This window comes from Gavialis gangeticus, unplaced genomic scaffold, assembly GCF_001723915.1.
Source record: "Gavialis gangeticus isolate Ggan-Ray unplaced genomic scaffold, GavGan_comp1, whole genome shotgun sequence".
Taxonomy (NCBI): Eukaryota; Metazoa; Chordata; order Crocodylia; family Gavialidae; genus Gavialis; species Gavialis gangeticus.
In genome coordinates, this window is record NW_017729032.1 from 35,099,890 (window position 1) to 35,123,749 (window position 23,860).

General features: G+C 42.2%; 2 protein-coding genes across 2 annotated transcripts in view; one reads left to right on the forward strand and one right to left on the reverse strand.

The window, feature by feature from the left end:
* Positions 1-15,155, forward strand: part of ACAT1 (acetyl-CoA acetyltransferase 1) — a 16,817-nt gene extending 1,662 nt beyond the window's left edge. The window contains exons 2-12 of the mRNA XM_019523784.1: positions 1,668-1,768; positions 3,261-3,378; positions 4,005-4,100; positions 4,371-4,471; positions 5,049-5,192; positions 8,180-8,330; positions 9,862-9,957; positions 12,515-12,628; positions 13,059-13,123; positions 13,964-14,121; positions 14,786-15,155. Coding sequence (XP_019379329.1) covers positions 1,668-1,768; positions 3,261-3,378; positions 4,005-4,100; positions 4,371-4,471; positions 5,049-5,192; positions 8,180-8,330; positions 9,862-9,957; positions 12,515-12,628; positions 13,059-13,123; positions 13,964-14,121; positions 14,786-14,906 — 1,265 coding nt within the window. The 3' untranslated portion in view covers positions 14,907-15,155. The remainder of the gene's footprint in view (positions 1-1,667; positions 1,769-3,260; positions 3,379-4,004; positions 4,101-4,370; positions 4,472-5,048; positions 5,193-8,179; positions 8,331-9,861; positions 9,958-12,514; positions 12,629-13,058; positions 13,124-13,963; positions 14,122-14,785) is intronic.
* Positions 15,156-16,922: 1,767 nt separating this feature from the next.
* The window catches only part of LOC109302221 (protein NPAT), a 71,169-nt gene continuing 64,231 nt past the window's right edge, over positions 16,923-23,860 (reverse strand). Inside the window, exons 14-18 of the mRNA XM_019523785.1 lie at positions 23,204-23,319; positions 22,995-23,103; positions 22,283-22,340; positions 20,637-21,798; positions 16,923-19,041 (exon numbers count right to left, since the gene is read on the reverse strand). Coding sequence (XP_019379330.1) covers positions 18,964-19,041; positions 20,637-21,798; positions 22,283-22,340; positions 22,995-23,103; positions 23,204-23,319 — 1,523 coding nt within the window. The 3' untranslated portion in view covers positions 16,923-18,963. The remainder of the gene's footprint in view (positions 19,042-20,636; positions 21,799-22,282; positions 22,341-22,994; positions 23,104-23,203; positions 23,320-23,860) is intronic.

A 23,860-nucleotide genomic window follows, 5' to 3' on the forward strand; every position in this document is an offset into this window, starting at 1 on the left:
CGGGCGGAGGTTCAGGCCTCCTCTGGGTTCAGCCTGAGCCCCGCGGCCGCCCGGGTCCCTGAGGAGATGATCCGTGTCCAGGCCCCTTCTTGAAGCTGGCTAAGCTGTCACGGCCGCGGGCCCGGCCGTGAGGGGACCTGCTCCCGGGCTGTCGAAATAAAATCTCCAAGGGAGACCCCCCACTAGCATGTAGTTTGTTTGTTTTTTGTTTGCTTTGTTTTCTTTAATATTTTTGCACTTCAAGTTAACAAAGCGTCCATGGCTGAACCATTAGAGGATGAGTCTCTTATTCATATCCTTCAGGGTTGAATATCTGGCCCATGCCACGTTTTTGAGTAAGTTGCAATCAGCTAAAAAGAAGCAAATTGGAAAAGTGGAAAAACAACATAGAAATGAGAGTGGGCAGAGTATCTGAAAGTGTTTTTTTAACTATATTTGCACTTGATGTTCGTCATCGAGTGCATGATGTCCTTGGAATGACCATTCGTTTAAAGTCAATGGACTATTCCCTTTCACTAAATGAAGTGCTGTGGCCTGTAATCTTTCCATGTACATTGTCTAGTACAGTAGTTGAATGATTTCTAAACTACTAATTTAAAGTTTTATAATCCAAAGAGATTTTGAAGTGCTTTTAAACCTTGGGACATGATCTTCCTGGTGTTATTACGCCTGGTAATAAGATGAAGTTAGCTGTCCACAAATTGGTTTGGTGTTACAGATTGCTTAGTTTATTCTGTGATGCTGGGATCCTTTACTTACCACCCTTTTTCCAATCACAAATGTGGTGAAACTGAACCTTAGAAATGAATTGCCTCTGATGCAAAGGAGTGCTGAATAAATTTGCTGATAACACTGAATGGAGCAAAGTCCCAAGAAATAAGGGAGGTGAATAATTAAACATAATAATCTAGCCACACTTATCTCCTATTCATTGGGGTGCCCATAGCAGACTGTCATCTGTTTTGCTTGTCCATCCAAGTAGCAGAAGTTTTCAATCCATACTTCACACAAATCATCTTATATTATTTCACTTGCCAGAAAAGTGTTATCATAGGGTCTAAAGTATGGCCTTATTCTAAACTATATGGCCACGTCCATATGAGTGCGGACATGTGCTGTGTAGTGCCACAGATCCTGCACTGCTGCCTTGCAGTGAGGGGTTTTTTTGACCCCAGGAGAATTAAAACACATGCTACTAAAAAGCGGGGCAGTGTGTATGGTGGCAGTGTGCAGCTTATGTTGTCATGTCAGTGCGCACCGCCCAAAACTGGAGCTTAGCTGGTCAGAACTGTACTCCAGCTGCTGGTCAGGCTCCCATTGCAGAAGTGCCATGGCTGTAGCTCCCTGGGGCTGCTGGGGGGAGTTGCTGGCCCCAGCCTCCCCCCTACCCCACCCAGAGTAACCTGCTGCGCACCAGGGTGCATGTGTCACGGATGCTCCTTGGGGACAAGTAGCAGCAGCACAAGGTTCTGCTGCTGCTTGTCCCTGGGGAAACAAACAGCCGTACTCATTGGGATGCGGCTTATTTGTCTAACTATAATGAAAACAACCATTTTATGATATACTTGTTTTTAAAATATTTTTCAGTATTTTTTAACTTGACAAATACAGGTAATTATCAGTGTTTCCCACTTATTGAAAACCTCCTCAGTCTTCACAGATATGAGCTGAAACATTAAGATGTGAAAATTTACAATTTTGGAAATGTTTTTCTTTCCAGGCTTTGAAATATGCAAAGCGGAGTTATGCATCCCAGCGAACTTTAAATGTAAGTAGTGTACTCCATTTATGTGTACTGGATAAGTGTATAACTTGCTTTACTGCATTGTTCAAAGCTAGTCCTAGCCTGTTGCTTGTGTAACAAGTATCAGCTCTCTACATGTTGCTAAGAGCATAAACTCATCATTGCAGTGGTTCTCAACCTTTTTAGTCTCAAGGTGTGAAGAAATCTCCCTCTGTCTATCCCTGGATTGGGACATTTTGTGTTGGGGGAGAATGTAACACCCACACACACTGTGGTCAAGTGTTTCTGGATTTATTTTGCTGTCTATCTTGTTTGTGCTGTATAGCTTGCTTCCTCTGGAACTGGAGAGGACCCCCTCCTTTCCCCCCCTTATTGTGTCCAGCCCCTTTGTCTTAAGTTTCCTTCCAAGAAACCTGTGGAACCAGTTTGGTGACTTCGGTCACTTCACCAGGGATTGCTGACCACCCTTGAAATGATTCAGTAGCGACACGTAGGGTGTACATGGGGGTGACCATGCACCCCCTGAGAGTGCTGGTGCATCCCCTGTCAGCCAGCGTTCCCGGGCAAGGGGGGCAGGTGAGAGTGCTGGTGGCCCCCCTGAGAGTGCCAGGGGAAGCGGTCCCCTCACGGCCAATCCTGCTGACTTCGAAGTGCCAACAATGTGCTACTGCCAGCTGCAAGACGGCAGGATCGGCTGTGTGGGGACCCCCTCCCCCCTCGGCCTGCGGGATCAGTCATGGGGGGATTGGTTGCAGAGGGATGCCCCCCCCCAGCTCTCTGACTGTCCAGTCGGGGGGGGGGGGGCACCAGTTGCCCATGAAATAATTGGTCTGCATCAGCAGGGTTCAAATAATGCCTGGGGTTTTTGCCCACTTAACAGGGCACGGGACCCCCATGGTACCCTTGAAAGGATCTCAAAGTGCCCCAATATGCCATGGTACCCTGGTTGAGAATCACTGATTTAGCACTTAGCATTTGCCATCTCTGTTGTCTGTTTAGCAGCTCCCTTTAGCTGCATGCTCATTGTAAATTCTGACTTCGTAACTAATTTTACAACTTTCAGCTGTGCCAGAAACAGTGAAGGGGAAGCAGATATCAAAGTGCTATTCTTCATTTGAAAATGATTGTATCTAGTCAGTTTCAGGACTGCTAACTCATGGTTCAGTAAATGCTATAAAATGGCTTACAACTAAAACTAAAGCATGTAGGTAATATGTGTCAGTAGACATGCAAAAACAGTCCGTTGCAACCAGGTTCTGGTCAAAACATTTTGACATTCTTAATATTTTGTTACTTCAGAGTTCAGCAGATAGTGGAAAACAAGATAACAATTATTTACTTAAACATTTCATGTTGCAGTAGTGCAGAAAGGTTATTACCGCTTTGTGGTTCACTGTATTGCAGATTTTCACAAACATGAACAACAGGTATTGCTCCAAAGAACCTTCAGTTTAAAAGACAAGATATAATCTTGGAGAAATGACAGTGACTTATACATTTTATTCCTTTCCATTAGGAAGTGGTGATAGCAAGTGCTGTAAGGACACCTATTGGATCTTTCCAGGGATCTCTCTCATCAGTGCCAGCCACTAAACTTGGTTCTGTTGCAATCAAAGGAGCAATTGAAAGAGCAGGTATGTGCAAATATTTGTTCACAGAAGCTACACATGACCAGATGAACAGTATTAGTTTGTGTCTTGTTTTGTAAAACATGTTTCTTAAAAAAGGGGAGCATTGCTTTTCTTTTTGCATAGATTTTACTTTTAGCTAAGCATGTGAAAGGTAGGTAAAGCCTGATAAGTTAGTGTGTCTTTTTTTTTTCAGTGTTGTTTTTAAAAATGGAATGCTAGTTGGTGGCTTATGTGAAATAAGATGTTACTGCAGTTCCTACGGGATGGATGTCCACACCACAAAATGTGATAGTCTGTATGGCAGTTGCAGATTGACCAGCCATGAAAACTGAATCATCCTACTGGACTGGGGATTCAGTGACTGGCAGGTCACTGAAACCAGCCCAGATCTTGCCTTTACTATTCTAATTCTCTGAGCAAGGTCATTCTGGGAGAGCACTTTGCAAAGAGCCATCATTAGAGCATATTTCAGGTACAAAATGGTGTGGAAACCCATCTTGATATGGTTCTTTCCACTCTTGTTTAGCCTTGCTATGATGGATATCATGCATTTTATTTATATTTTTGGACTGTAAACCTAGAGTGTTTCTCCTGGCCCTTAAAAAATTCATGACAGGTTTATTTTATAGGCATCCCTGCGGAGGAAGTGAAAGAAGTGTACATGGGTAATGTCCTGCAGGCTGGACAGGGGCAAGCTCCAGCAAGGCAAGCTGTATTGGGTGCAGGTATTAATTCTCTCCTTTGTTTCTGGACTTGCTGCATAAAAATAATGAAAATGTAAGAAGCTAGTTGCATTTAAGTACAGATTATAACAGACTTTGTTTTTCTTTAGTTTATTAAAATTCCATGAAAACTGTTGCTAATAGTGACAAACAACCACTTATGGTTGTTGGTATGTAATGGCTGCTAAAGGCTACAAAGAAATGTAAGCTACAGAGAAATATTAAAATAATACACATGTTTATCTTGTGTAATTATATACTTACTTGCTTTAGGTTTAGCAATCTCAACTCCTACTACAACTATCAATAAAGTTTGTGCTTCAGGAATGAAATCAATCATGATGGCAGCACAGAGCCTAATGTGTGGGAATCAGGTATGTGACTTTTAGAGCTGTTTAACTAGAAATATGATTTTTTTTTCCAGATGTGGAGATGTTGAAATCATGACTTCTGAGAGACCAAACTAATGTTATAATATTGCCCTGGTAATTATACTCCAGTTTGGGTTTGTGCTAATACCGCTTGGCAAGTTTTTATCAGACTATACAACCTAAATTTGTAAACATATAAATGTGGCTTTGTCTAGGTACCCCCACATTTATAAACTGTATATTTACAACTTGTCTTGCATATATCTTTTGAGCTGAGCACAAAATTTTCTGGCAGTTCTGAAAACTAAAGGCAATGTTTTATTTTGGGTTGAACCAAAATATACTTCTCTGAAAACATCAGTTGCAGCCATTTGGCTTGCTAACACTGCTTAGCTGTTTTCAGTTAACGTCTTCATTTCTGTTCCATAAAAATATAAGTAATTGGTTTGTTTTTGCAGGGGCGGGGAGGGGCGGTCATTAGAAATATGATTGTCTTCAGTGAGCTTTTTGTTGACAACTTGTGTGGTAGAATTTGCTATAAAATATCAACTTATTGTGCAATTTTTGTTTGTTTGAGTAGGACGTAATGGTGGCTGGTGGCATGGAGAGCATGTCTAATGTTCCCTATGCAATGATCAGAGGAGCTACACCTTATGGAGGAGTAAAGTTGGAAGACTTGATTGTGAAAGATGGGCTGACTGATGTTTACAACAACATCCACATGGTAAGTTCTGTTGTTCAAGACCTGAAAACTGTTTATTTAATTGAGTATTAACCCTGAGCCCACCATGCAGTTAAAGAGTTTATCTGCAATGGTTTAATTGTTAGAGCTGGCATACCTGGGAATGAAAGACAGAACCAGGTTCTGGGGAAAAGAGTTCTTCTCTTTACAGAATCCTTATTGTGACTGATGTGCAGAAATTTGGTAGAGCATCTGGATGCAGATCAAGTGTCAGATGTTTGTCTAACTGTTTCAAGTTTTTTTTTCTTGCGAATCCAGCACATGGGTAGAAAGGAACTGAAGGTCTGGACTTACTCCATAGAATGCAGAATCAGTCACTAAATGGGTCACTTCAGTTGTTCCAGAGTGACCGGTAAAGTAGCTCAACTTCTCTGAGGTTGTTGTGGTCCACCCATTTCTCTTCTTCAGTATGTATATGAGGTTCCAAGACAAGATTGGACTGAGATTTGAGAAAATTGGCATGTTTGCCTATCTGACCTTCACAAAAGCTCATAGCTTTATGATGAATTCAGAAAAGACTAAAATGTGGCAGATGTGTACGTAGCAAAGCATCAACTGTTCTTCTCGTTGCAGCAGTATTTTCAGTCTTTTGACTTAATTCTTCACAATCTTGGGAGTGTTATTGGATCACTTTGCTTCGCTTCGTAAACAGCAGCAATTGTCCAAAGAATATTTTATCATTATCTACTAGCCTGAGTATTGACGTTTTTACTCTTTGATATTCTTTTCCACAATTTCCTGGCTGGTGTAGCAGTATATGTTGCTTTAGCCTGTACTTAACACTACTCAGATTTTTCAGCAAATGCAAATCCTGGTTGTCAACATCTGATTTGGGGCATGCAGACAACAACACACAGTTGTGCTCTCTGTTGGCGTCTAATCTGCTTCTGGGATCTTGATTATGACATGCAAAGTCTTGAAGCTTTAGGGATTTCCTGTGCTCCATTGTGGCAGCTGTAGTCTGCTGGAAGTCATGTTTGATGACTCTGGAGGCATGGTAGGGAGCACACATGCTGTAGTTTAGGAATTTATTCGTACTTATGTTCTGTCAAAGTGCAGTGACCTAGATGCTATGAAGCTTTTGAATGTCCTGGGTAGATAGAGGAAGATAAAAATTAACTTGCTTGTACCAATCCTCTAGTTCATCAAACAGACTAATATCTACACGGCGTTTGTATTTATTTAACTGGCTTTCAAAGCAGCACAAATGTAACCCTAATGTTCATGGAGGCTCTAGCAAGGTTAATTTAGCGACCAGCAAGAAGAGGGATCTAGCTCTGCGACCCTCAGAATACAGGCGGTCCTCGGACTTATGACACAATTAGTTCCTGAAAACCGTGTCTTAAGTCGAAATGTTGTAACTCGGAACCGATTTTCCCATAGGGAACAATGTTATAAATGGGGGATTGGTTCCTGAACCAAAGCCCAATACCCTATTTTCACCAAAAATAACCCAGAATTTTATACTGAATCAATTATAGATGATTAATATAGCTACATTAATGTATTTATATTGTAAATGGCAATCATATTGATTTGGAAGGACTTCACTGAGGTGATTTTGCTGGACTTTTTGAAGGGTTCTTGGCTGGAGTTTTCTCAGGAGTCTTGGCTGCAGGTTTTTCTGGAGTCTTGTCTTCTTTCTTAAAGAAAGGGGCCAAGGAAGTTTGGACAGATGTTCTCCAGGGAGATGGGCAACACAGAGAACTTGTTCGCTGGTGTGGCGTCGCGCAGAATCAAGTGTTGTAAAGTTGAAACTGATATCAGAAAGTTGAAACTGGGTGTCAATTTATAAATGTTGTCAGTGCGAAACATTGTAATTCAACGTTGTAAGTCAAGGATTGCCTGTAGTTGTGATGTGAACTGCTTGGATCAGGTGATTGGTACTGGGGATGTATTACCCTTCAATTCTGTCATCAGCTCCCTAGCCCTGTTTGTAGTGTTTGACATGTGTAACCATCTGGCTGTAACACCTTTTGCTGTTCAGTAACTTACAAGAAATGACACTAATTGTTTCAGTCAAGCGTACACAGTTGTCAGACTGCTGAGAATCAAGAGCTGACAGACTTGGGATTGAGCTATCCTTTTGGCCCAAGAAGTAGTCCCACCAGAATAGGAAGGATACACATTCATGAGACAGTATAGAGGTACCATTCTGTATCTAAATGGAGCGATTAGTCTTCCAAAGTGTCAGTCAAAGCCCTTTCATTAACATTAAATTCAGAGATTTTTAACTTCAAAAGGCCTCCTCAAGAACATTGCTCTATGGCTTTAACTATGTAAGTCCAGAGAATTGTCAACCAAATTCTACTGGTGAAGTGACCATACCAGCAGCAATTGTCATAATAAAACAGTAACTGTCAGAAACTGATATCAGTGTTGTAGGTGTCAGGAGATGGGCATGGGGTAGTTAGCTTTAAGAAGGGGCACATCTAGAAGTTTGAAAAGGTATTGAGGTGTATTATCACATATAAAGCAACACACATTTTTATCCAGTTAAAAATAAACTAGATGCTTTACTAATGTGCCAGGGGCGTAGGGTTGTATCATTCAGTTTAAGATTGAAGCAAAAACGAATAGAACTTCACTGGAATGAGAAAAAAACAGTCTGCTGGGCTATGAAATAGGAGTTTCATGACCAGGAACAGCTAACAAACAACAGAATTGCAGAACAAAGGATCGCTTGACTGGTGGAACATCAAGACTATTGAAAAGGAGATAGGGTTGTTAACACTTGTGGAATGAAGAGTTTAGAAGAGATCAAGTAGATTACAATGAGCCATGAAGTCAAATGACTCCCTCAGCACTGCCTGACTAGAAATGCCACTGCCACTGCTAGGCAGTTGGTTTTAAACTGTGGGTGGACTGGGAATCAAGTGCACATCCCCTGAATCCACCCCTGGCTTTAAGCTATGTTTGTGAATGTGACTCTCAAAATGATAAACTGAACGCAAATGGTTTTCCCCAAGGGTAATTGTGCCGAGAATACCGCCAAGAAGCTTACCATTTCACGTGAGGAGCAAGACACGTATGCCATTAGCTCTTACACAAGGAGCAAAACAGCTTGGGAATCAGGACTACTGGCAAAGGAAATTGTTTCTGTCTCTGTTTCACAAAAAGGTATCAGTGATTTGTTTTCTTAAAGGATGCTTGTTTTTCCAGTGGTGGATACAAACATTGCAGCACAAATCTGCTAATTTCAGGAATGGCTTTTCCCCTCATTAAATCTGCATAGGAACCTTCTGGGAAACTGTGTGTTATTTTATAGGATTATAGGAAAGTGTATCTGGAAGGGACCTCGTGAAGTCATCTAGTCCAGTCCCCTGCATAAGGCAGGATCATCCCTGACCTAAACCAACCTAGCCAAATGTCTATCCAACCTGGTCTTGAAGATTTCTGAGGAGGGGGTTTCTACCACTTTTCCACTTAGCCTGTTCCAGTGAATGACCACTCTTATAGTCAGAACTTCCTCCTAATCTCCAACCTAAATTTCCCCTGTTGCAGCTTGAGGCCATTGCTTTAGTTGTGTTTCCTATGGTCACTTTTTTTTTCCTTTTCTGCTTTTACTGTGGCACGGGAGTTGTCCGTCCTTGTTTTGTCATGTATATGAGTGGTTTATAGGGCGCATGTACTAACTGATGTGGCATGGTGTTTGTTACTGGACTTTAATATTAGACCTTAGGTAGTAGCACTGAAGTAATCAAAAACACTTAGACAAGAATAATCCATTCTCTCACGAGAGTGTTTATTGAGCACAGCAATTTACAATTTCAAGCATATGACAAAGAAACAACAGAAAACTTCACCTAACGTTTAAGCTAAGATGCAACCAAATAAGACCCAGCGACAACACACACACTTAACCTAAATCAAGATGCAACAGAAATTTTGCATAAGTCTTACGTAGTCCTGAGGACAGAGGATTTCTGCAGCCAGGCATTCAGAAGTTCTAGGGGAGTCCCCTGGTCATCTTAGCTGGTGAGAGCGGTCCCACAGGTTTAATCTTTGCCAGGGCTTTTATGGGTGATTTGCATCCTCCTCTCCCCCTTGGATGGCATGTCTTTCATGTATTCTGTGACTCTCACACTTTCAGCATCCAAAATTTCTGTTTCTTGCCCCTTGCAGGTTTTACTTTGAAATGTAAATGTAGCTTCCTGCTGTCCACTTTGAAATGTAGCCCCCTGAAGGGCCCACACTTGTTATGACTGTGCCAGGGCTTTGCCAACAGTATTGCATCATGTCCATTTTATTTTTAATTATTTTTATAGCCAGAAAAGATCTGTGCTCTCCTCTCTGCACCCTGCTGGGAGGATTAATTGATAAAGGTCTCTTACTAGTCCTCTTGCAAGGAAATGAGATGCAAGTACAAACTTGTTAGTTTTTACGCGTCCCTTGATAAAATGAAACTTTTTTTTACTCTAAAGAGAGACATGTCTTAAATTATAGTAACATTTAATTTAAATAATCTGTTTAGGATGCCTAAAATGACTCTGGCATAGAATAGACATTACAGAACTTGCCATTTAGTAGATTTTTTTGATAAATCCAGGACAAGAACAATTTTGCCCTGTGTATGTATCTTTCCATGCCAAAAACTGACTGAGCTGGTTTGCTCTTGAAATTGGTTTACTAAATGAAGTCTCAATTTCAGGGAAGCCAGATATAGAAACGAAAGAAGATGAAGAGTACAGGCGTGTTGATTTCAGTAAAGTTCCAAAACTGAAGACTGTTTTTCAAAAAGAAAATGGTAAGTACAACATAGCAAATATCAACTTTTCCTTCTAGAGAGAAAACTGTGTTAGATATTCTCTGCATGTGGGCAATCAGTGAACGATGCAGTCTGCATCTGAAAGTACAAGAAGAATTTAAGCAGACTATGACTTCTGAACTTGGATGTTGGCCAGGGTATTGGGACTAAAACACGCACAATAACTTTTCATTAAACTTGGGCTTTCTGGTGATTACCAAGTAATATGCTAAAGGAGAGGACAAGATGCATCATATTTTTAATCAAAAGATTTCCATTGGTTCTCATAACTCTACTTGCAGTAGAAAGGTGACCCGCTTTCCTGGAAACAGGAACTCTTGTTGTTACTGTCTTTTGATTGAGTTCTTCTAAAATATCCCAGTAGGAGGATCTTGCTGTTTTTCTGCTGGTCTCAGTAGGGTTCAAATGCTCAGAAGAATGTCTAAGCTGTCAAGATCAAGTTATATTACTTAATAACACAGTTTCAAGTTTGGAACCACTTTGGTTGATGGATGAAAGGCACATTATTTTTCTCCATGGCACTGTAAACGTGAAGATAACATAAAGGCAAGTGTCTGAATTTGTTAAGCATCATTTATACTTGGCAGCATCCTCCGTGGCATGGAGAATTGGCCAGTGGCCAGCAGTGGAGAAATGCAGTTTGCTGCACACTTAGTTTTGTTGGTTTTTATTAGCTGTGATATCCTGAATGGCTCCTGCTTATTAGGGCTGTGCAAAGCTTTGGATCATGATTTGGATTTGGAGATGATTCAGATGATTCAAAGGCCAAATCTGTGAATCTGAATCAAATCACTGGAAGCTTTAGGCTTTCCAAATCCATTTGGAGCTTCTGAATTGATTCGGAAAAGATTCGGAGATTCGGCCATAGGGTATAACGGGGAATCAATGAAATAGCTATAACTTTGTTGTCTTTTGGCTGATTAAGATGAAACTTGCAGGGATGGTAGCCCCTGCAGAGACCACAAAGCCTGCCAAGTTTCACGGAGATAGGTGCAGGGGTTTGGGGGAAACTGCACCTCAGGCTGCTGAAAAGCAAAACTCCTGACGGGGTGACACTGTGTGTGTTAAGGCACAGCAGGGTGACAGCTGCAGACCTGCTAGCCCCTGCTGAGGCCACGAAGCCTGCCGGCTGTTAAGGAGATAGGTACAGGGGCTTCTGGGTTCTGGAGCCCTGCACCTCTAGCTGCTGACAGGCAAAACTCGTGACATGGGTGCTTGTGCAAGTGTGTCTGTCTTGGAGCACATGGTATGCGGGGGAACACTGTAGGCCTGGCTGCTAGGCAGCTGTTACCGATCAGCCATGATTCACTCAGGGACCAGCTCAATACACAGTAGCTAGTTAACGAGTTAATGAGCAAGGATTAACACCTACAAAATCATAAACTAAGGAGAGGAAAGAATCGATAGAGCCAGGAACTGCTTCTGCTCCAAGACAGAGACAGTTGCACAAGCACCCATGTCACAAGTTTTGCCTGTCAGCAGCTAGGGGTGCAGGGCTCCAGAACCCACCTGCACCGATCTCCTTGACAGCTGGTAGGCTTTGTGGCTTCAGCAGGGGCTAGAAGGCCTGCAGCTTTCACTCTGCTGCTCCTTAACACACACGGTGTCACCCATGTCGTGAGTTTTGCTTGTCCGCAGCTTGAGGTGCAGTTTCCCCCAAATCCTTGTACCTATCTCCTTGAAACTTGGCAGGCTTTGTGGCCTCAGCAAGAGCTACTATCCCTGCAGTTTTCACCCCACTGTGGCTTAATACACACGTGACATGAGTTTTGCCTTCAGGGCTTTGAGGTGCGGTTTCCCAGAAACCCCTGCACCTTATTTCCTTGAAACTTGGCAGATTTTGTGGCCTCAGTAGAGGCTACCATCCCTGAAAGTTTCATCCAGATCAGTCAAAACACAGCAAAGTTATAGATATTTCATTGATTCCCTGTTATACTTTATGGCTGAATCTCTGAATCGGCTCTAATTCTTCCGAAGCGATTCGGCCGAATTGAATCAGAAAAATGATTTGGGTCTCTGAATCAAATTTGTGGCATCCGAATCGGCCGAATCTGAATCCAAATCAAATAGTTCCCTATTTGCACAGGCCTACTGCTTATGGCTCTGGGATGGGCTGTCATTTTTTTTCTCCTTGATGCTGCTGTTAGTTCGGGTGATTTTGAACTGCAGGGATGACCTGGAATTGGACATGGAGTTTCCTTATTCATGAAAGGCTAACCTTAGAGGAAAAATGATGAGTTTCCTGTAGAGAGGGACCCATATCAGGGGTGTGACTAGTAGTAGCTGAATCTCTTTTTGCCTCTCAAAAGTGTTGTTGCACATTAAGGAATACCACTGCTTTTAGCAGTGATCCTTCTGTTCATGATCTTTCACTGCACAGCAAAGTGTATCAGTTTAACTATAAAAGGGTGCTTCCAAATCTATTTGAAACTAATGCAAGAAGACCTCTGCAGACAATTGCATTGGCAAAAGATAGCTGAGCTGTTGTACTCTTCCTCGTTTGCCTACTGTTCTTGGTGCAATTCTTTGTTTACAGGGACGGTCACAGCTGCCAATGCCAGCACGTTGAATGATGGAGCAGCTGCTTTGGTTATGATGACTACAGATGCAGCCAGGAGACTTAATGTCACACCGCTGGCACGAATAGTAGGTAGGGATTTTTCTGAATCATGCATCTCAAGTGCAGTACCCCTCTAATTTTGCCATGAGACTACAAATCTTGTTTTCGTTGGGTGGGGGGGGAGTCATGAAGGTAGTTCATTGGATGGGATGGTGCAGCTACTGTAGAGCCCAAGTTATGTTTTTGAATTCAAGGAGACTAACACACTTGTAGGAAGGTCTGGTTATGATCAGGAATTCAAGTTTGGGACCAAGTTTGGTGTTTTTGAGGTAAAATCTGAAAAGTTTCACCCTGTTTGTGCAAGGCTATGAACTGTGGATGCATCTGTTCTCAAGAGTCATTGTAAGAGTCAAAATTTCTCTTTTCTTCAGTAAGTTAAAATGTACTGGGAATGTGAACCATGACCATTGCTTTTGGGAAGAACAATAGTGGTTTTCAGTAGGTGTTTATGATCTTACAGCTTTTGCAGATGCTGCTGTGGCTCCGATTGACTTCCCAATTGCACCTGCATATGCTGTTCCTAAGGTAGGAACCAAATTGATCATCGCTGAACAGGAAACTGCAAGCTTGTCTAACTACGGGATGTGCCAGTGACCCACCAGGGATTTTCCTAGTACAGCTAATGCTTTTCTCATATGTATGCTTATTGTAGATATCTGGTGTGGATGGTACTGCAAAAGTGGAAAAGATTGTTTATATTGTGATTGCTGTAACCAGGAATTATTCCCATGCAAAATACACATTCAGCTTTCTGGGTTTGTTCCTCAGGGAACACAGGCACCTTTGAAATCTGCTCACTTTTAAAGACAGTAAAAGTAGTTCTGAGTACTGTACTTTCCCCTCCTATCCAGTGGAGACCCTGAAGTTACATACCCCAAATAAACTGGAAAAATGTAGAAAAAATGTCTGTTACACCATACAAGGCATGTTTGTACTCAGCACTGAAGAAATCTGAGGTAAAATCTCAGTTGGTTCATAATTATTCTAAGCCTGTCAAACAAGAACTTGTTTAATAAACTGAGGTGTTATCTATACAGGAAAGACCTCTTTTATATTACCTAGGGCATGTATGTATATAAAAGAAGTGTACTCCCAGGTGGACACTTGTATTCTAATAGGAGTGCTTTTTCAGGTTAGATTTTGCTTGGGGAGGGGCTTGGATAAATCAGAATGAAAATGCTCACCTATCACTGATAGCTAAAACTTTCTGGCGTAGGCAAGGCCTTAATTCCTTTTAGGGAAATGCATAGTTGTACTTGGGTATAAGATTAGTTCACATCTGTGGCTAAGTTACCTTGACCAGTACGGTTGGTAACTTTCCAAAAGGAAGTTGAAAGTGGGTATATATACAGGAATTTTTTCTAGGTTCTCAGTGAGGCAGGTCTGAAAAAGGAAGACATTGAGATGTGGGAAATCAACGAAGCATTCAGCGTCGTGGTCTTGGCTAATATCAAAATGCTCGGTATTGATCCACAGAAGGTGAACATACACGGAGGGGCTGTGTCTCTTGGACATCCAATAGGGTATGTAAAGCAATGTGTTGTTTCTGGCCCTGCTGAAATAGGGGCCACAAACACCACCTGTGGCTCAGGGAGTGGAGATGGGGTGTGCACGCTGCAGGCAGCACTCCACCAGACTGGTCCCAAGTGCTGGCTCAGGGCTGGTCAGAATCTGGTCCCAAGCCATGTGTGCGCACTGGAGCCAACACACAGGGCTGCCTGGGATGGTGCATGCACTGTGTGCCTCGTGCCAGTCCCTCCTGCTATTGCCAGTGCTTATTTATAGGTGCCAAGTCCATTCCATGCACCGCAGGTAGCACAAGTTGCAATGGGGCCAGCACATAGTTCATGGGGTCGTCTCTGTTGAGGGTGCTGTTTGCAGCACAGGGGGCCTCCAGACAGCCTGATCTGGACCAGCCCTAGACCCAGTGCACAGGACTGGTCTGACACAGGTGTTGTGTACAGCTCATGCCCCAGACCAACCCCATGTACCATGAGCAGCATCTGCATCTGGTCCACTGTGTGTAGTCTACTGCATGCAAGGTCAGTCCAAGACCTGTGGGCCTTGCTTGATATCTCTAGGTTAACAGAAGGGTGCAGTGGTGCACTTGCACTGCTCTGTTCCTGTCATAGCAGCTCCCAGAATCCTGACTTCCTACAAGCTAAACGGTGTTTTGTTCTATTCTAGAATGTCTGGTGCAAGAATTGTGGTGCACATGGTCCATGCACTGAAGCAAGGACAGCATGGTCTTGCAGGCATTTGTAATGGAGGAGGTGGAGCTTCTGCTATACTGATCCAAAAGCTGTAGATGGCTGTCTGAAATGTTAAGCCTTAAACTTAATAATAATCAAGTATCTTAAATGGTGGCTGTTACATTTTATTTAAGAATTTGCAGACTACATAAAACTATGGTAGCTGCAGCTTAAGTATTTCTTCAAAGCAAGTCAGAAATATTGACATCTGTTTTTTATTACTTCAGTCTGAATGAAAATGTGTCTAATTATGGAAAAAAATTAAAAACGGTCACAAGCCAATAAAGGTTGTATCCTTACTCTGATTCAGGACTTCCATGCAAGTGATTTACTGATCGTTTTCCTTGGTTATATATATTGCTGGTATCAAGTTACTTGCACCTCTTTAACACAGTTTAATTTTGAAGTCAGTAAAAGCTGCTTGAAGCTTTTTCATGAAAATCATGGTGGTTACTTTCTAAATGTTTTAGTATTGCAGAATTATTTTCAAACAGTATGGGAGTCTATCTTGGCCCCAGCTGTATACATTTCTCTAGGAAGTAGCTGGAATATCAGCTCTCATTGAGAATTTCTGCAGTGCTTGTTTAGCATTGGTTACCTTATTGTTATTAATAGTAACCAACATCAGGGGGAAGACAAGTTTGTCAGCCAGAACTGAACTGTGTACCATCTGAATCACTGCTGTATAGGCAGGAGAACCACTGAATCTGTGCAGCCTGATTCTGGCGGCAAGACATCATTTAGTGTCCCACTCCACTGTGCTGCAAACTCAAAGATTTTTTTTAAAAGAAAGAATTGCTAAAAGCACATATTTGTGCTAGTCATACTAATGAAACAGGCCTTAGCATCCAGTTTAAGTTTTCAAGGGTTTGTATGCATATTACACAAGTTTTTAAGGCCTTGGACTTCTAGAAGATGTAGCTCTGTAAGAAAAGCTGTTGCTGAAGTACCCAATCTGTGGTAATATTTCAGCTTACTGAAAAACAAACCATGCAGACAGTTACCAGGGGAGAGCAGAGGTATCACGCTCAGGCTCCATGTCATGTGCAGACTAGCCTGGGCTCCACAGGTAGCACCAAGGGCCAGATCCAGTCCACATCTTTGACACTCCTGGGATAAATGATCCTTTCCTTCTGAGATTTGATCAATTTACCTAGGAACTTTTTAGGGAACTAGTGGTACTCATGGCCAACTGCACTGCACTCACAGACGATTATACAGCAACACTTAATTCCTGATGTCTACCACTTCCTGTAGATCTGCTTTGAGGATTCTGACCTTCACAATATACTGTAGGGGGGCTTATTTCTGTTCCTCCCAAAGGAATAAAAGCAAATGAAAAAATATTTACTTGCATTTCCCCCCCTAAAAATAGCTATTACCCATAATAACAAAACCAGAATATACAAGCAGAGGCTGTGGTAGATAACGGTAGCTTAAACTAGCTTCACAAGTAGTTACAAATGTTATTTTTTTGGCTTAAAACATGGACAGCTGTTACCTACTCATAGTTTTTATAGCATATTTCTGAAAAACCCTGTACACCAATCTTAAAACAATGTTGCTTACAAGCTTAATTATTAAAGCTTGAGCCAGGAGTTGAGTATCCCTGGTCTACACTATCAAGCAGGGATCACAAGACTTGGTTTATTAAACTGGTTCAAGACTTGAACATGAAGCAGGGGAAAAATGAGCATAACAGTAGAGATTTTTCCTTAACTTAATCATAAGCTTGTCTCTGTTTCTCCAACACAGCATTATCCACTATATTTTCCAGGAAAAAAGACCACAGAGTTTTTGTGCAACATAAGGAAGGAGGTGTTAATCAGTAATAGAAAGGTGTCTGAGTATGGAAGAAATAGTGTTTTCCAAAAAAAGACTGCACATTAAAACATCAGCCATGCCACTTACATTTCATGCTCTAATAGTCAGTGGTAGTTATTAAAAACAGACCTCAACATTCATGTTTCACACCATTCATACAACATGCGACTGATAAATGCATTTCTACAGGAAGTGGGTAAAATGAGTAGAGCAGCCCTCTAACAAAACACTACATTTGATACACAAAATTGGATTTAAACAATATTTATTCAAGCCTTAAATGCTATGCAGTATTAATTTATTGAATGGGTTTAATATAAACAGCTACTGCATAATATTTTGTTCCTTAGGAATCCTTGTATGCTATTTGAAACATTGCCCTGTCCCTGTACAGATCTGTTACAACAAGAAAAAGCCAACTAATACATTGTTTAAGACTTCAACAGTGTGAGAACAGATGAAAAAACATGCCACAGTGCCTGTGAAGAAAAGCAGAACTACTGGGGTCTACAATGCCCAAAGCTGTGCCCAACTTTTTTGCCCCTTGGGCTAGATGGGCAGAGGGACCAGGTCTGTCTGTGGGCTGGACCCAGCTGGTAAGCTTGATCTGGCACCCAGGGCCAGTGTGGCAGGGACCTGATCTGGCCACCAGGGTGAGATGCCCAGCCCATCAGTAATCCAGCTGCCCAGTGGGGCCAGGAGTTGCCAGGCCCTGATCTGGAAGTGGGGGAAGCACCCTGGCCTCAAACAAGGGAAGGGAGGGGGCAGAAAACAATCCAGCCCCAATTCAAACTTGCAGGTGGGGGTAGAGGGGAGGAAAGCCACCTGCTCTGATCATGGGATGAAGGAGGGAGGCAGGGGGAAGAGGGTGGCTCGGAGTGGAGTGGCATGGCCCAGCCTGGGCTCAAGCTGGGTGCAGAAGGGGGGGTAGGGAGGAGGAGATAAGGAGCAGCCCAGCCTGATCCAGATGAGTGAGGGTGGGCCCAGCTGATCCTGCCAATGCAGCACTGGCCCATGGGGCTGGATCCAGCTGCACGGAGATACCAGTATTCCCCCAGCCACCAAAGTTTCCTGAGCCACAGGGATTCCTGTGGGCTGGATCACATGGCTCTGCAGGCCATATTTGGCCCACAGGCTGGCAGTTGAGCATCCCTGGTGTACACCATCAGAGCAGGGATCACAAGACTTAGTTTGTTAAACTGCATTCACACCAACTGGTGCCAAAGTTCAGGATCAATGAATGGAGGATCTCCCCCCCCCCAGTGCCCAACCCAGACTACTCCATATGGTAAGTAACCCAAGAGTAGTTTACCAGCAGGATCTATATTTATTCTGATTAAATGTAAAAAAACCCCAAAAGCAGATACTATGGTATTTGCATGTGTGGCTGAAAATATATGTGAAGAATGCAATGTAAAGTATAAGTTGAAAAATAACTTCCCCATTAGAAAGTATTTATATTCCGCCTGGCTATATTATTATTTTAAATATTTTTGCCCTCTCAAGAATCATCTTAGGGGGTGAGTCCTGCATTTGAAAATAAATATTTTACCCTGGATAGTGGCTAAATCTATATTGCCTGTTCAAAATTTGGAAATTTTATTTTTCTGTGAGATAAATCAAGATGACTTTCATGGCTCGTAGTACAAGCTGCAAAAAAGTGTCTGTTTTTGCCTCTTTTTCATCTGGCAATAGCTTTCTAAACAGCAATGCAGTTTTCAAAAAGCCTTATTGTTTGGAGGGGTCTGCAGAAAGGCATACAAATTTACCAAGTGGTGAGAGATTATCTAGATCTGGAATGTCCTAGCTCCCCTCCCAATTGTCTTGTTTAAATTCAGCAATTCAAGTCTTCAAAAAATTGTAAGCTCCAGAATCATCACCCTACTGATTCCTGATTCCGCCCCACCACCAAGTGACTAAGCAGTTTAGCCAGGTATGTAGAGAATTCTGTAGAACAGACCACATCTGGTGTTCTGGGAAACTAAGAACATCTGGTTGTTTACAACTCTTTTTACAGTACATTTATACAATATTTACATTTCACAAACAAGTTTTACCTGTACAGTTCTTAAAATTCAATGGCTCTATGCTTCTGCAAGTGCTTTCTCAAAAATAATACCAGCCCACTTCTATTTACAAATTAGCAATCTGTTTCAGAAACAGCATGATTTTGCTATAAAGTGAAACTTCAGTGCACTGAAAGTGCAGCTCACCATTTAGAATTTGCTTCTCTTCCCACACAAAACCTTTGCATGGTAGCACCCAGTTTTATACAGTCACAGTTCAGCTTTATTCATCATAATGCAGAGATAACAAGAACTTGTCCACATCCATTCCAGCTGGAAAAGAATTTGGAAGCTTCTTTTTCTGTCAGGACGAAAAAAATGGCTCACATTAAAAACGGAAGCCAAAGAATATGAAGGTGAAGAAGAGGCTTGCAAACATCATGGATCTTGCTTTATGGTTTCCCATCTGCATTACCATGGAAATAGACATGAGGCTTATTCAGAAAACAAGCCATGCTTGCACTGAATTACTGTATGGAAGTATTTTCATTGTATGTTCCCAGTAGCAGACATGCAGCATAATTCAAGAACTAGGAGACAGAAATAGATGTACTGCCTCATTGCTTTCAGATACATCCCTTTGTTAGTATGATCTAAGTTCCTACATTCATAACACATGGATTATGCTCATCACAATGGGCCGCCTCTGGGTAAAACATGTTATATGGCTTAATATTACAAATTACAAAAAACAGATGTGCTTTATATCTATAGGCTACTTTTTAATCTCAAGTAAACATCTTTGCAGTTCACCACTGTATCTAACATCCAAGGTAACATTTCAAATTATATGCGATTTTAGGTGCAGTGCCCTGTGGACACGGGAAAAGGCTGAACCCCAGGCCTGCCCAGTGCTGGTTTAAAATGCAAATGGTTCGTTTTTTTGCAATGAGTAAGTTTCTAAGGCTAGGGACAGACATTCACAAAGCCTGAGCCTAAATTGATTCAATCTCTGCAGGTTAGTTTAACCTGGCTGCTAAGCTGAACTGATTTGTAACTGCACAGGCATCACAGACATGCAGGCACATGCCTGCAGCGGCTCAGGCTAGAAACCAGAGGGATGCTAGAGCAGCCCTCCCTTCCCTTTCCACAGCACCAAGCTGAGGGGGACATGGCCAGGCTCCACAGACGCTCTTATTACCCCAGCAGAGAACTGGTAACAGTGTTCACCCGTAACTCCATGTTCATCACAGATATTACCTGTTGATTCAGCATGGACGGTAGCTAGCATGTGGTCTGCTAGCTAATACATAAACACCTTCTCAGCAAGGCAGATGGGAGTGGGGGGGTAGGAGGGAAGCAGCTCAGTCTCTGCCAGAGCTACAGCCGGGGAGCAGAGGGGAGGGGCCAGCCCTGCTGTGAAGCAAAGCACCCCGCCCAGCCCACAGAGCATGTCAGGATGCTGTGGGAGTCTGGTTCATCTTAAGCCAGCAAGGAGTCTGGGACTGACACTGCATAAGCCAGTTTGACCCAAATCAGTTAAATCTGATACTACATTCAATCAGGTTCATCTCAAGCTGGTTTCAGCCATTTTCAAATTGGTTTACGTGCACTGAATATCTGTTGTTACAGCTTTAAACTAGTTTCTGATCACTTAAACTGGTTTATGTGCAACGTTTGTTCCTAGCATAAGAGACAAATGTGACCTTGCAGCACCACAGCTCCAGTAAAGTGAAGGGTGAGTGCTCCTGCACAGGTGAGGACAGCACCTGACTCTTAAGAATTAGTCATGATGAGAAGCAGATGGGTTCAAAAGGATGTCACTGGTACTAAGAAATTTGCATTAAGGGATGTTTGAGTTTTGGGCTTGCAGCTCTCAACCAACCAATCCTAGATCTATACTGGACTGGAAAATACTGACAATACTCAGATAAAAAAGTAAGTATCTGCACTTGCCTTTATCTTCTTCTTTTTCATTGGTGTTGTAGAGCTCTGGAGATCTTTTCTGCTGGCAGAACGAGAAAGTCTCTCCCCCTCACTCAGGTCCTCCAGCTTCCTTTTCTTTCCTGTGCTTCTTAAAGACCTGAATTGCTGGGTATTGTCCTTTAGAGGAGTTGTAGTACTAGTCCTTGCAATAGCAGCCCGTGACAGAATCATCAACGTATGGGCAGCCATACTGACACTATTTTCACTACCTGTTTCACTAGTTGGGCTGCAGGCTGGCAAGTCCGGAGTAGCTGGAGGAACCATTATTCTAGGAGTTGTGCTATCTTCATTGTAACGTCTACATGTTGGTGTTCTTATGCTGTCTGTGGTATCATCTGTATGCCTATCCCCAACTCCTGATGGTGTACGGGGTACTGGTAAATCCCCATTTTCAACCACTTTGCTAGCGGGGCTATTCCACTGAATGTCATGTAACATTTCCACAGCTTGCTTTGTTAATGGGCTTGCCAGGCAAAGGCCTTGGCTGGAAGATTTAGCTTGGTCCTGCTTTGGCTCCTTTGAAGACAGGGAAACAGTTCCTGAACTTTTGCTACTGCCATTAGACAGTGTGCCTGTTTTTTTGTTCACATCTTGTACTGAGGCAGCTGTTTTCTCATTCCGAAGGCCAGTGTTCTGTTGGCCATTGGACAGTTTTGCAGCTTCCTGATTGTTCTGCTTATCATCAGTGTCTCTCCTTAATTCATTCTCTTTGTTTGCCGTTGTCTTGTGGAATGACTCTAACCCAACTCCCGAGGCCAAAGACTTCCTCTCAGGCTGTGCTTCTTTCACAACTGCACCTCTATTGCTACCGATTTCAGGCTTACATAAAATTCTAGGCAATGTTTTCTCCTTCTCTCTTTTGCTAGGCTGTATTTTAAGAGATGCAGATGTAGCACTAGGAGAATCTACAGCAAACAAACTGTTCTCACTCTTTTCCTTTTGCAATGAACTCATAGCTTGAACCTGGGCATTTCCTCCTGGAGCTGGCAAAGCGCTGTCAAAGCAAAGTACTCTCCGGTGGCTTTCGTTCTGCTTGGAATTTGAATTTGTGGTCTCTCCCACTGCTGTAAGAGAAGTCTCCTCAAGTTTCCTTCCCTGGTCTGCACTGACATTTCTATCTGAATTACCAGTCCTAAAATGAAAATAATCAGGAACAGAACATGATTACTATTGTGCAAAGTTAATTTTGAGGAACTGTAAGTTCTTTTAAACCTATTTCTCTATTTTGTAAGTAGAGCTTATATATTTGCTCTAACCACAAAATGAAACCAACATGTGGATTCAGTTCATTCAGGTGAGAGCACAAAGCCCTCTACACTACAAAGTTCTGTTGGCAGAGCTACGTCAGCTAGGTGCATGTAAGCCAGGCAATGCTCAATAGCATAAAACAAGCAGAGAACTCTAGCCTAGCACTGTCACTCCTACGGGCATGCCCCGCTGTGTGCATATGCAAAAGCTCCAATTCAAAGAAAAACCCTTCAAGACCTGCTAGAAACCAAAAAGAAGGAAAAGACCCCTGAAGAGTTAATTCACTGCTGTTAATGAGGCAGTTCTCCCCACCATGTTCTAATAGGAAATCACCATCGGCACGTGGCAAGGCAAGTGGTTATACTAACCTTTGTATTCGAGAACTTGGATGGCTCAGAGGTTCTGCTGTACTGCTCGCTGGCTTTCCTGAAGAGTGAAGCTCTCAGTTATTACTGTTCACATTTAAAGTAAACCACCTCAGAATGGGTCCAAGAAAGAAACATCCCACTTCTTAAAAGAACCAGTTCAGGTGGCAGAACAATTCATTAATATAGTAGCCACTTCACAATACCTTTTACAGTTCTAATACTTACAAAAAAGTGGCACACTTGCCACTTCAATGAAACTATGTCATGTTAAAACAACTAGAGCCAGCTTTGATTTATAAATGCAAAGAATGGGTAAGTGGAAAGAATCAAATAAATCCAGTCTTGTTTAAATCTGCCATGGAAATAGGCAGTTCCTTGGTCACGTGCAAAGAGAAAGATGGAATGTATATGCAAGGGGCTTGAGAGCACTGGTAAAATTTTACAGGGTAGGTCTAAGCCAGTGGAGGCCAACCTTTTTGGCAGGCGTGTCACAAATGAGCCCTGCACCCACCCCTAACATCACTCCCATTCCCTACTCTGCTCTGCTGTTTGCCCTATTCCACTGTGGACCTGTCTCCTCCCCAATCTGCCATGTGTCACACACACAGGCTGCCCAGGCCCTAAAGCCACTACTTTAAAATCTCCACATAATCAGAATCAACTTAACTCCCTTAGTGTTGAGCTCATGTCTCAAAGACACAAAACACTGTACCTATGTTAGACTTGCTCCTTGCTCCTGTAGTCTTCTGAGCCTTGGGAGGGATGGGTAGTTTAGGAACACTTCTATTGCACACAGGGTTTGAGATCGGCACATGCAGAACCTTGAAAAAAGATAGTGTGTCACATTATGGTTGGCATGAAAGCTGCTTCCCTCCCCCTTGTTTGACTGCAAAAAGATGCAGATATTTCAGAGCATTTTACCTGGTGGGACGGTGCTGAGAAAGTATTTCCATTTTGTCCTACTACTGATATAGGAATCATCCCTACCATTCCTTGCAGAACAGGCTGTACTGGAGATGCAATGATGATTGCAGACCCTACAAGTTAAGTAAACATATTTATGTAGAATAAAAAAATATTTTTTTTAAAGGAGAGAAAAAAGTTCTAAAAACTTGCTGCCTCTACACAAAACATATCAAAAAAAGCTTACTTACAAAAAACCCTGGCTTTAGGATTTGATTACAGCCATGGGCTGATAAAAATGGACTGTTAATTTTAAAAGAAAATGTATAAAGTTTAAATGATAAGAAAATGTGTTTAAAATTTAAATCACTGTTAAGTCAAAAGATTTATAATCTATTCTTAAATAAAAATGAGAGTACGCAGTACATGTATGCTGCCAAAGTTTTAACAAAACTAACTGCTGAATTTGTACAACTTATTGGCTAGGCAGCTAAAATGGGAGTTTACTGAAGCAGTAAAACAAATTTTGAGAGCAGGAGCCTCTTCTGTTAGTTTAGAGAATATTTCCTTCATTGCTGTTTACTGAACTAATGCAGTGTTTCTTTAATCAGGATAACTGTATCTATAGGAATATGTAGCAAACCTCTAGAAGAATATAAGAAAAAGAAATGTGAG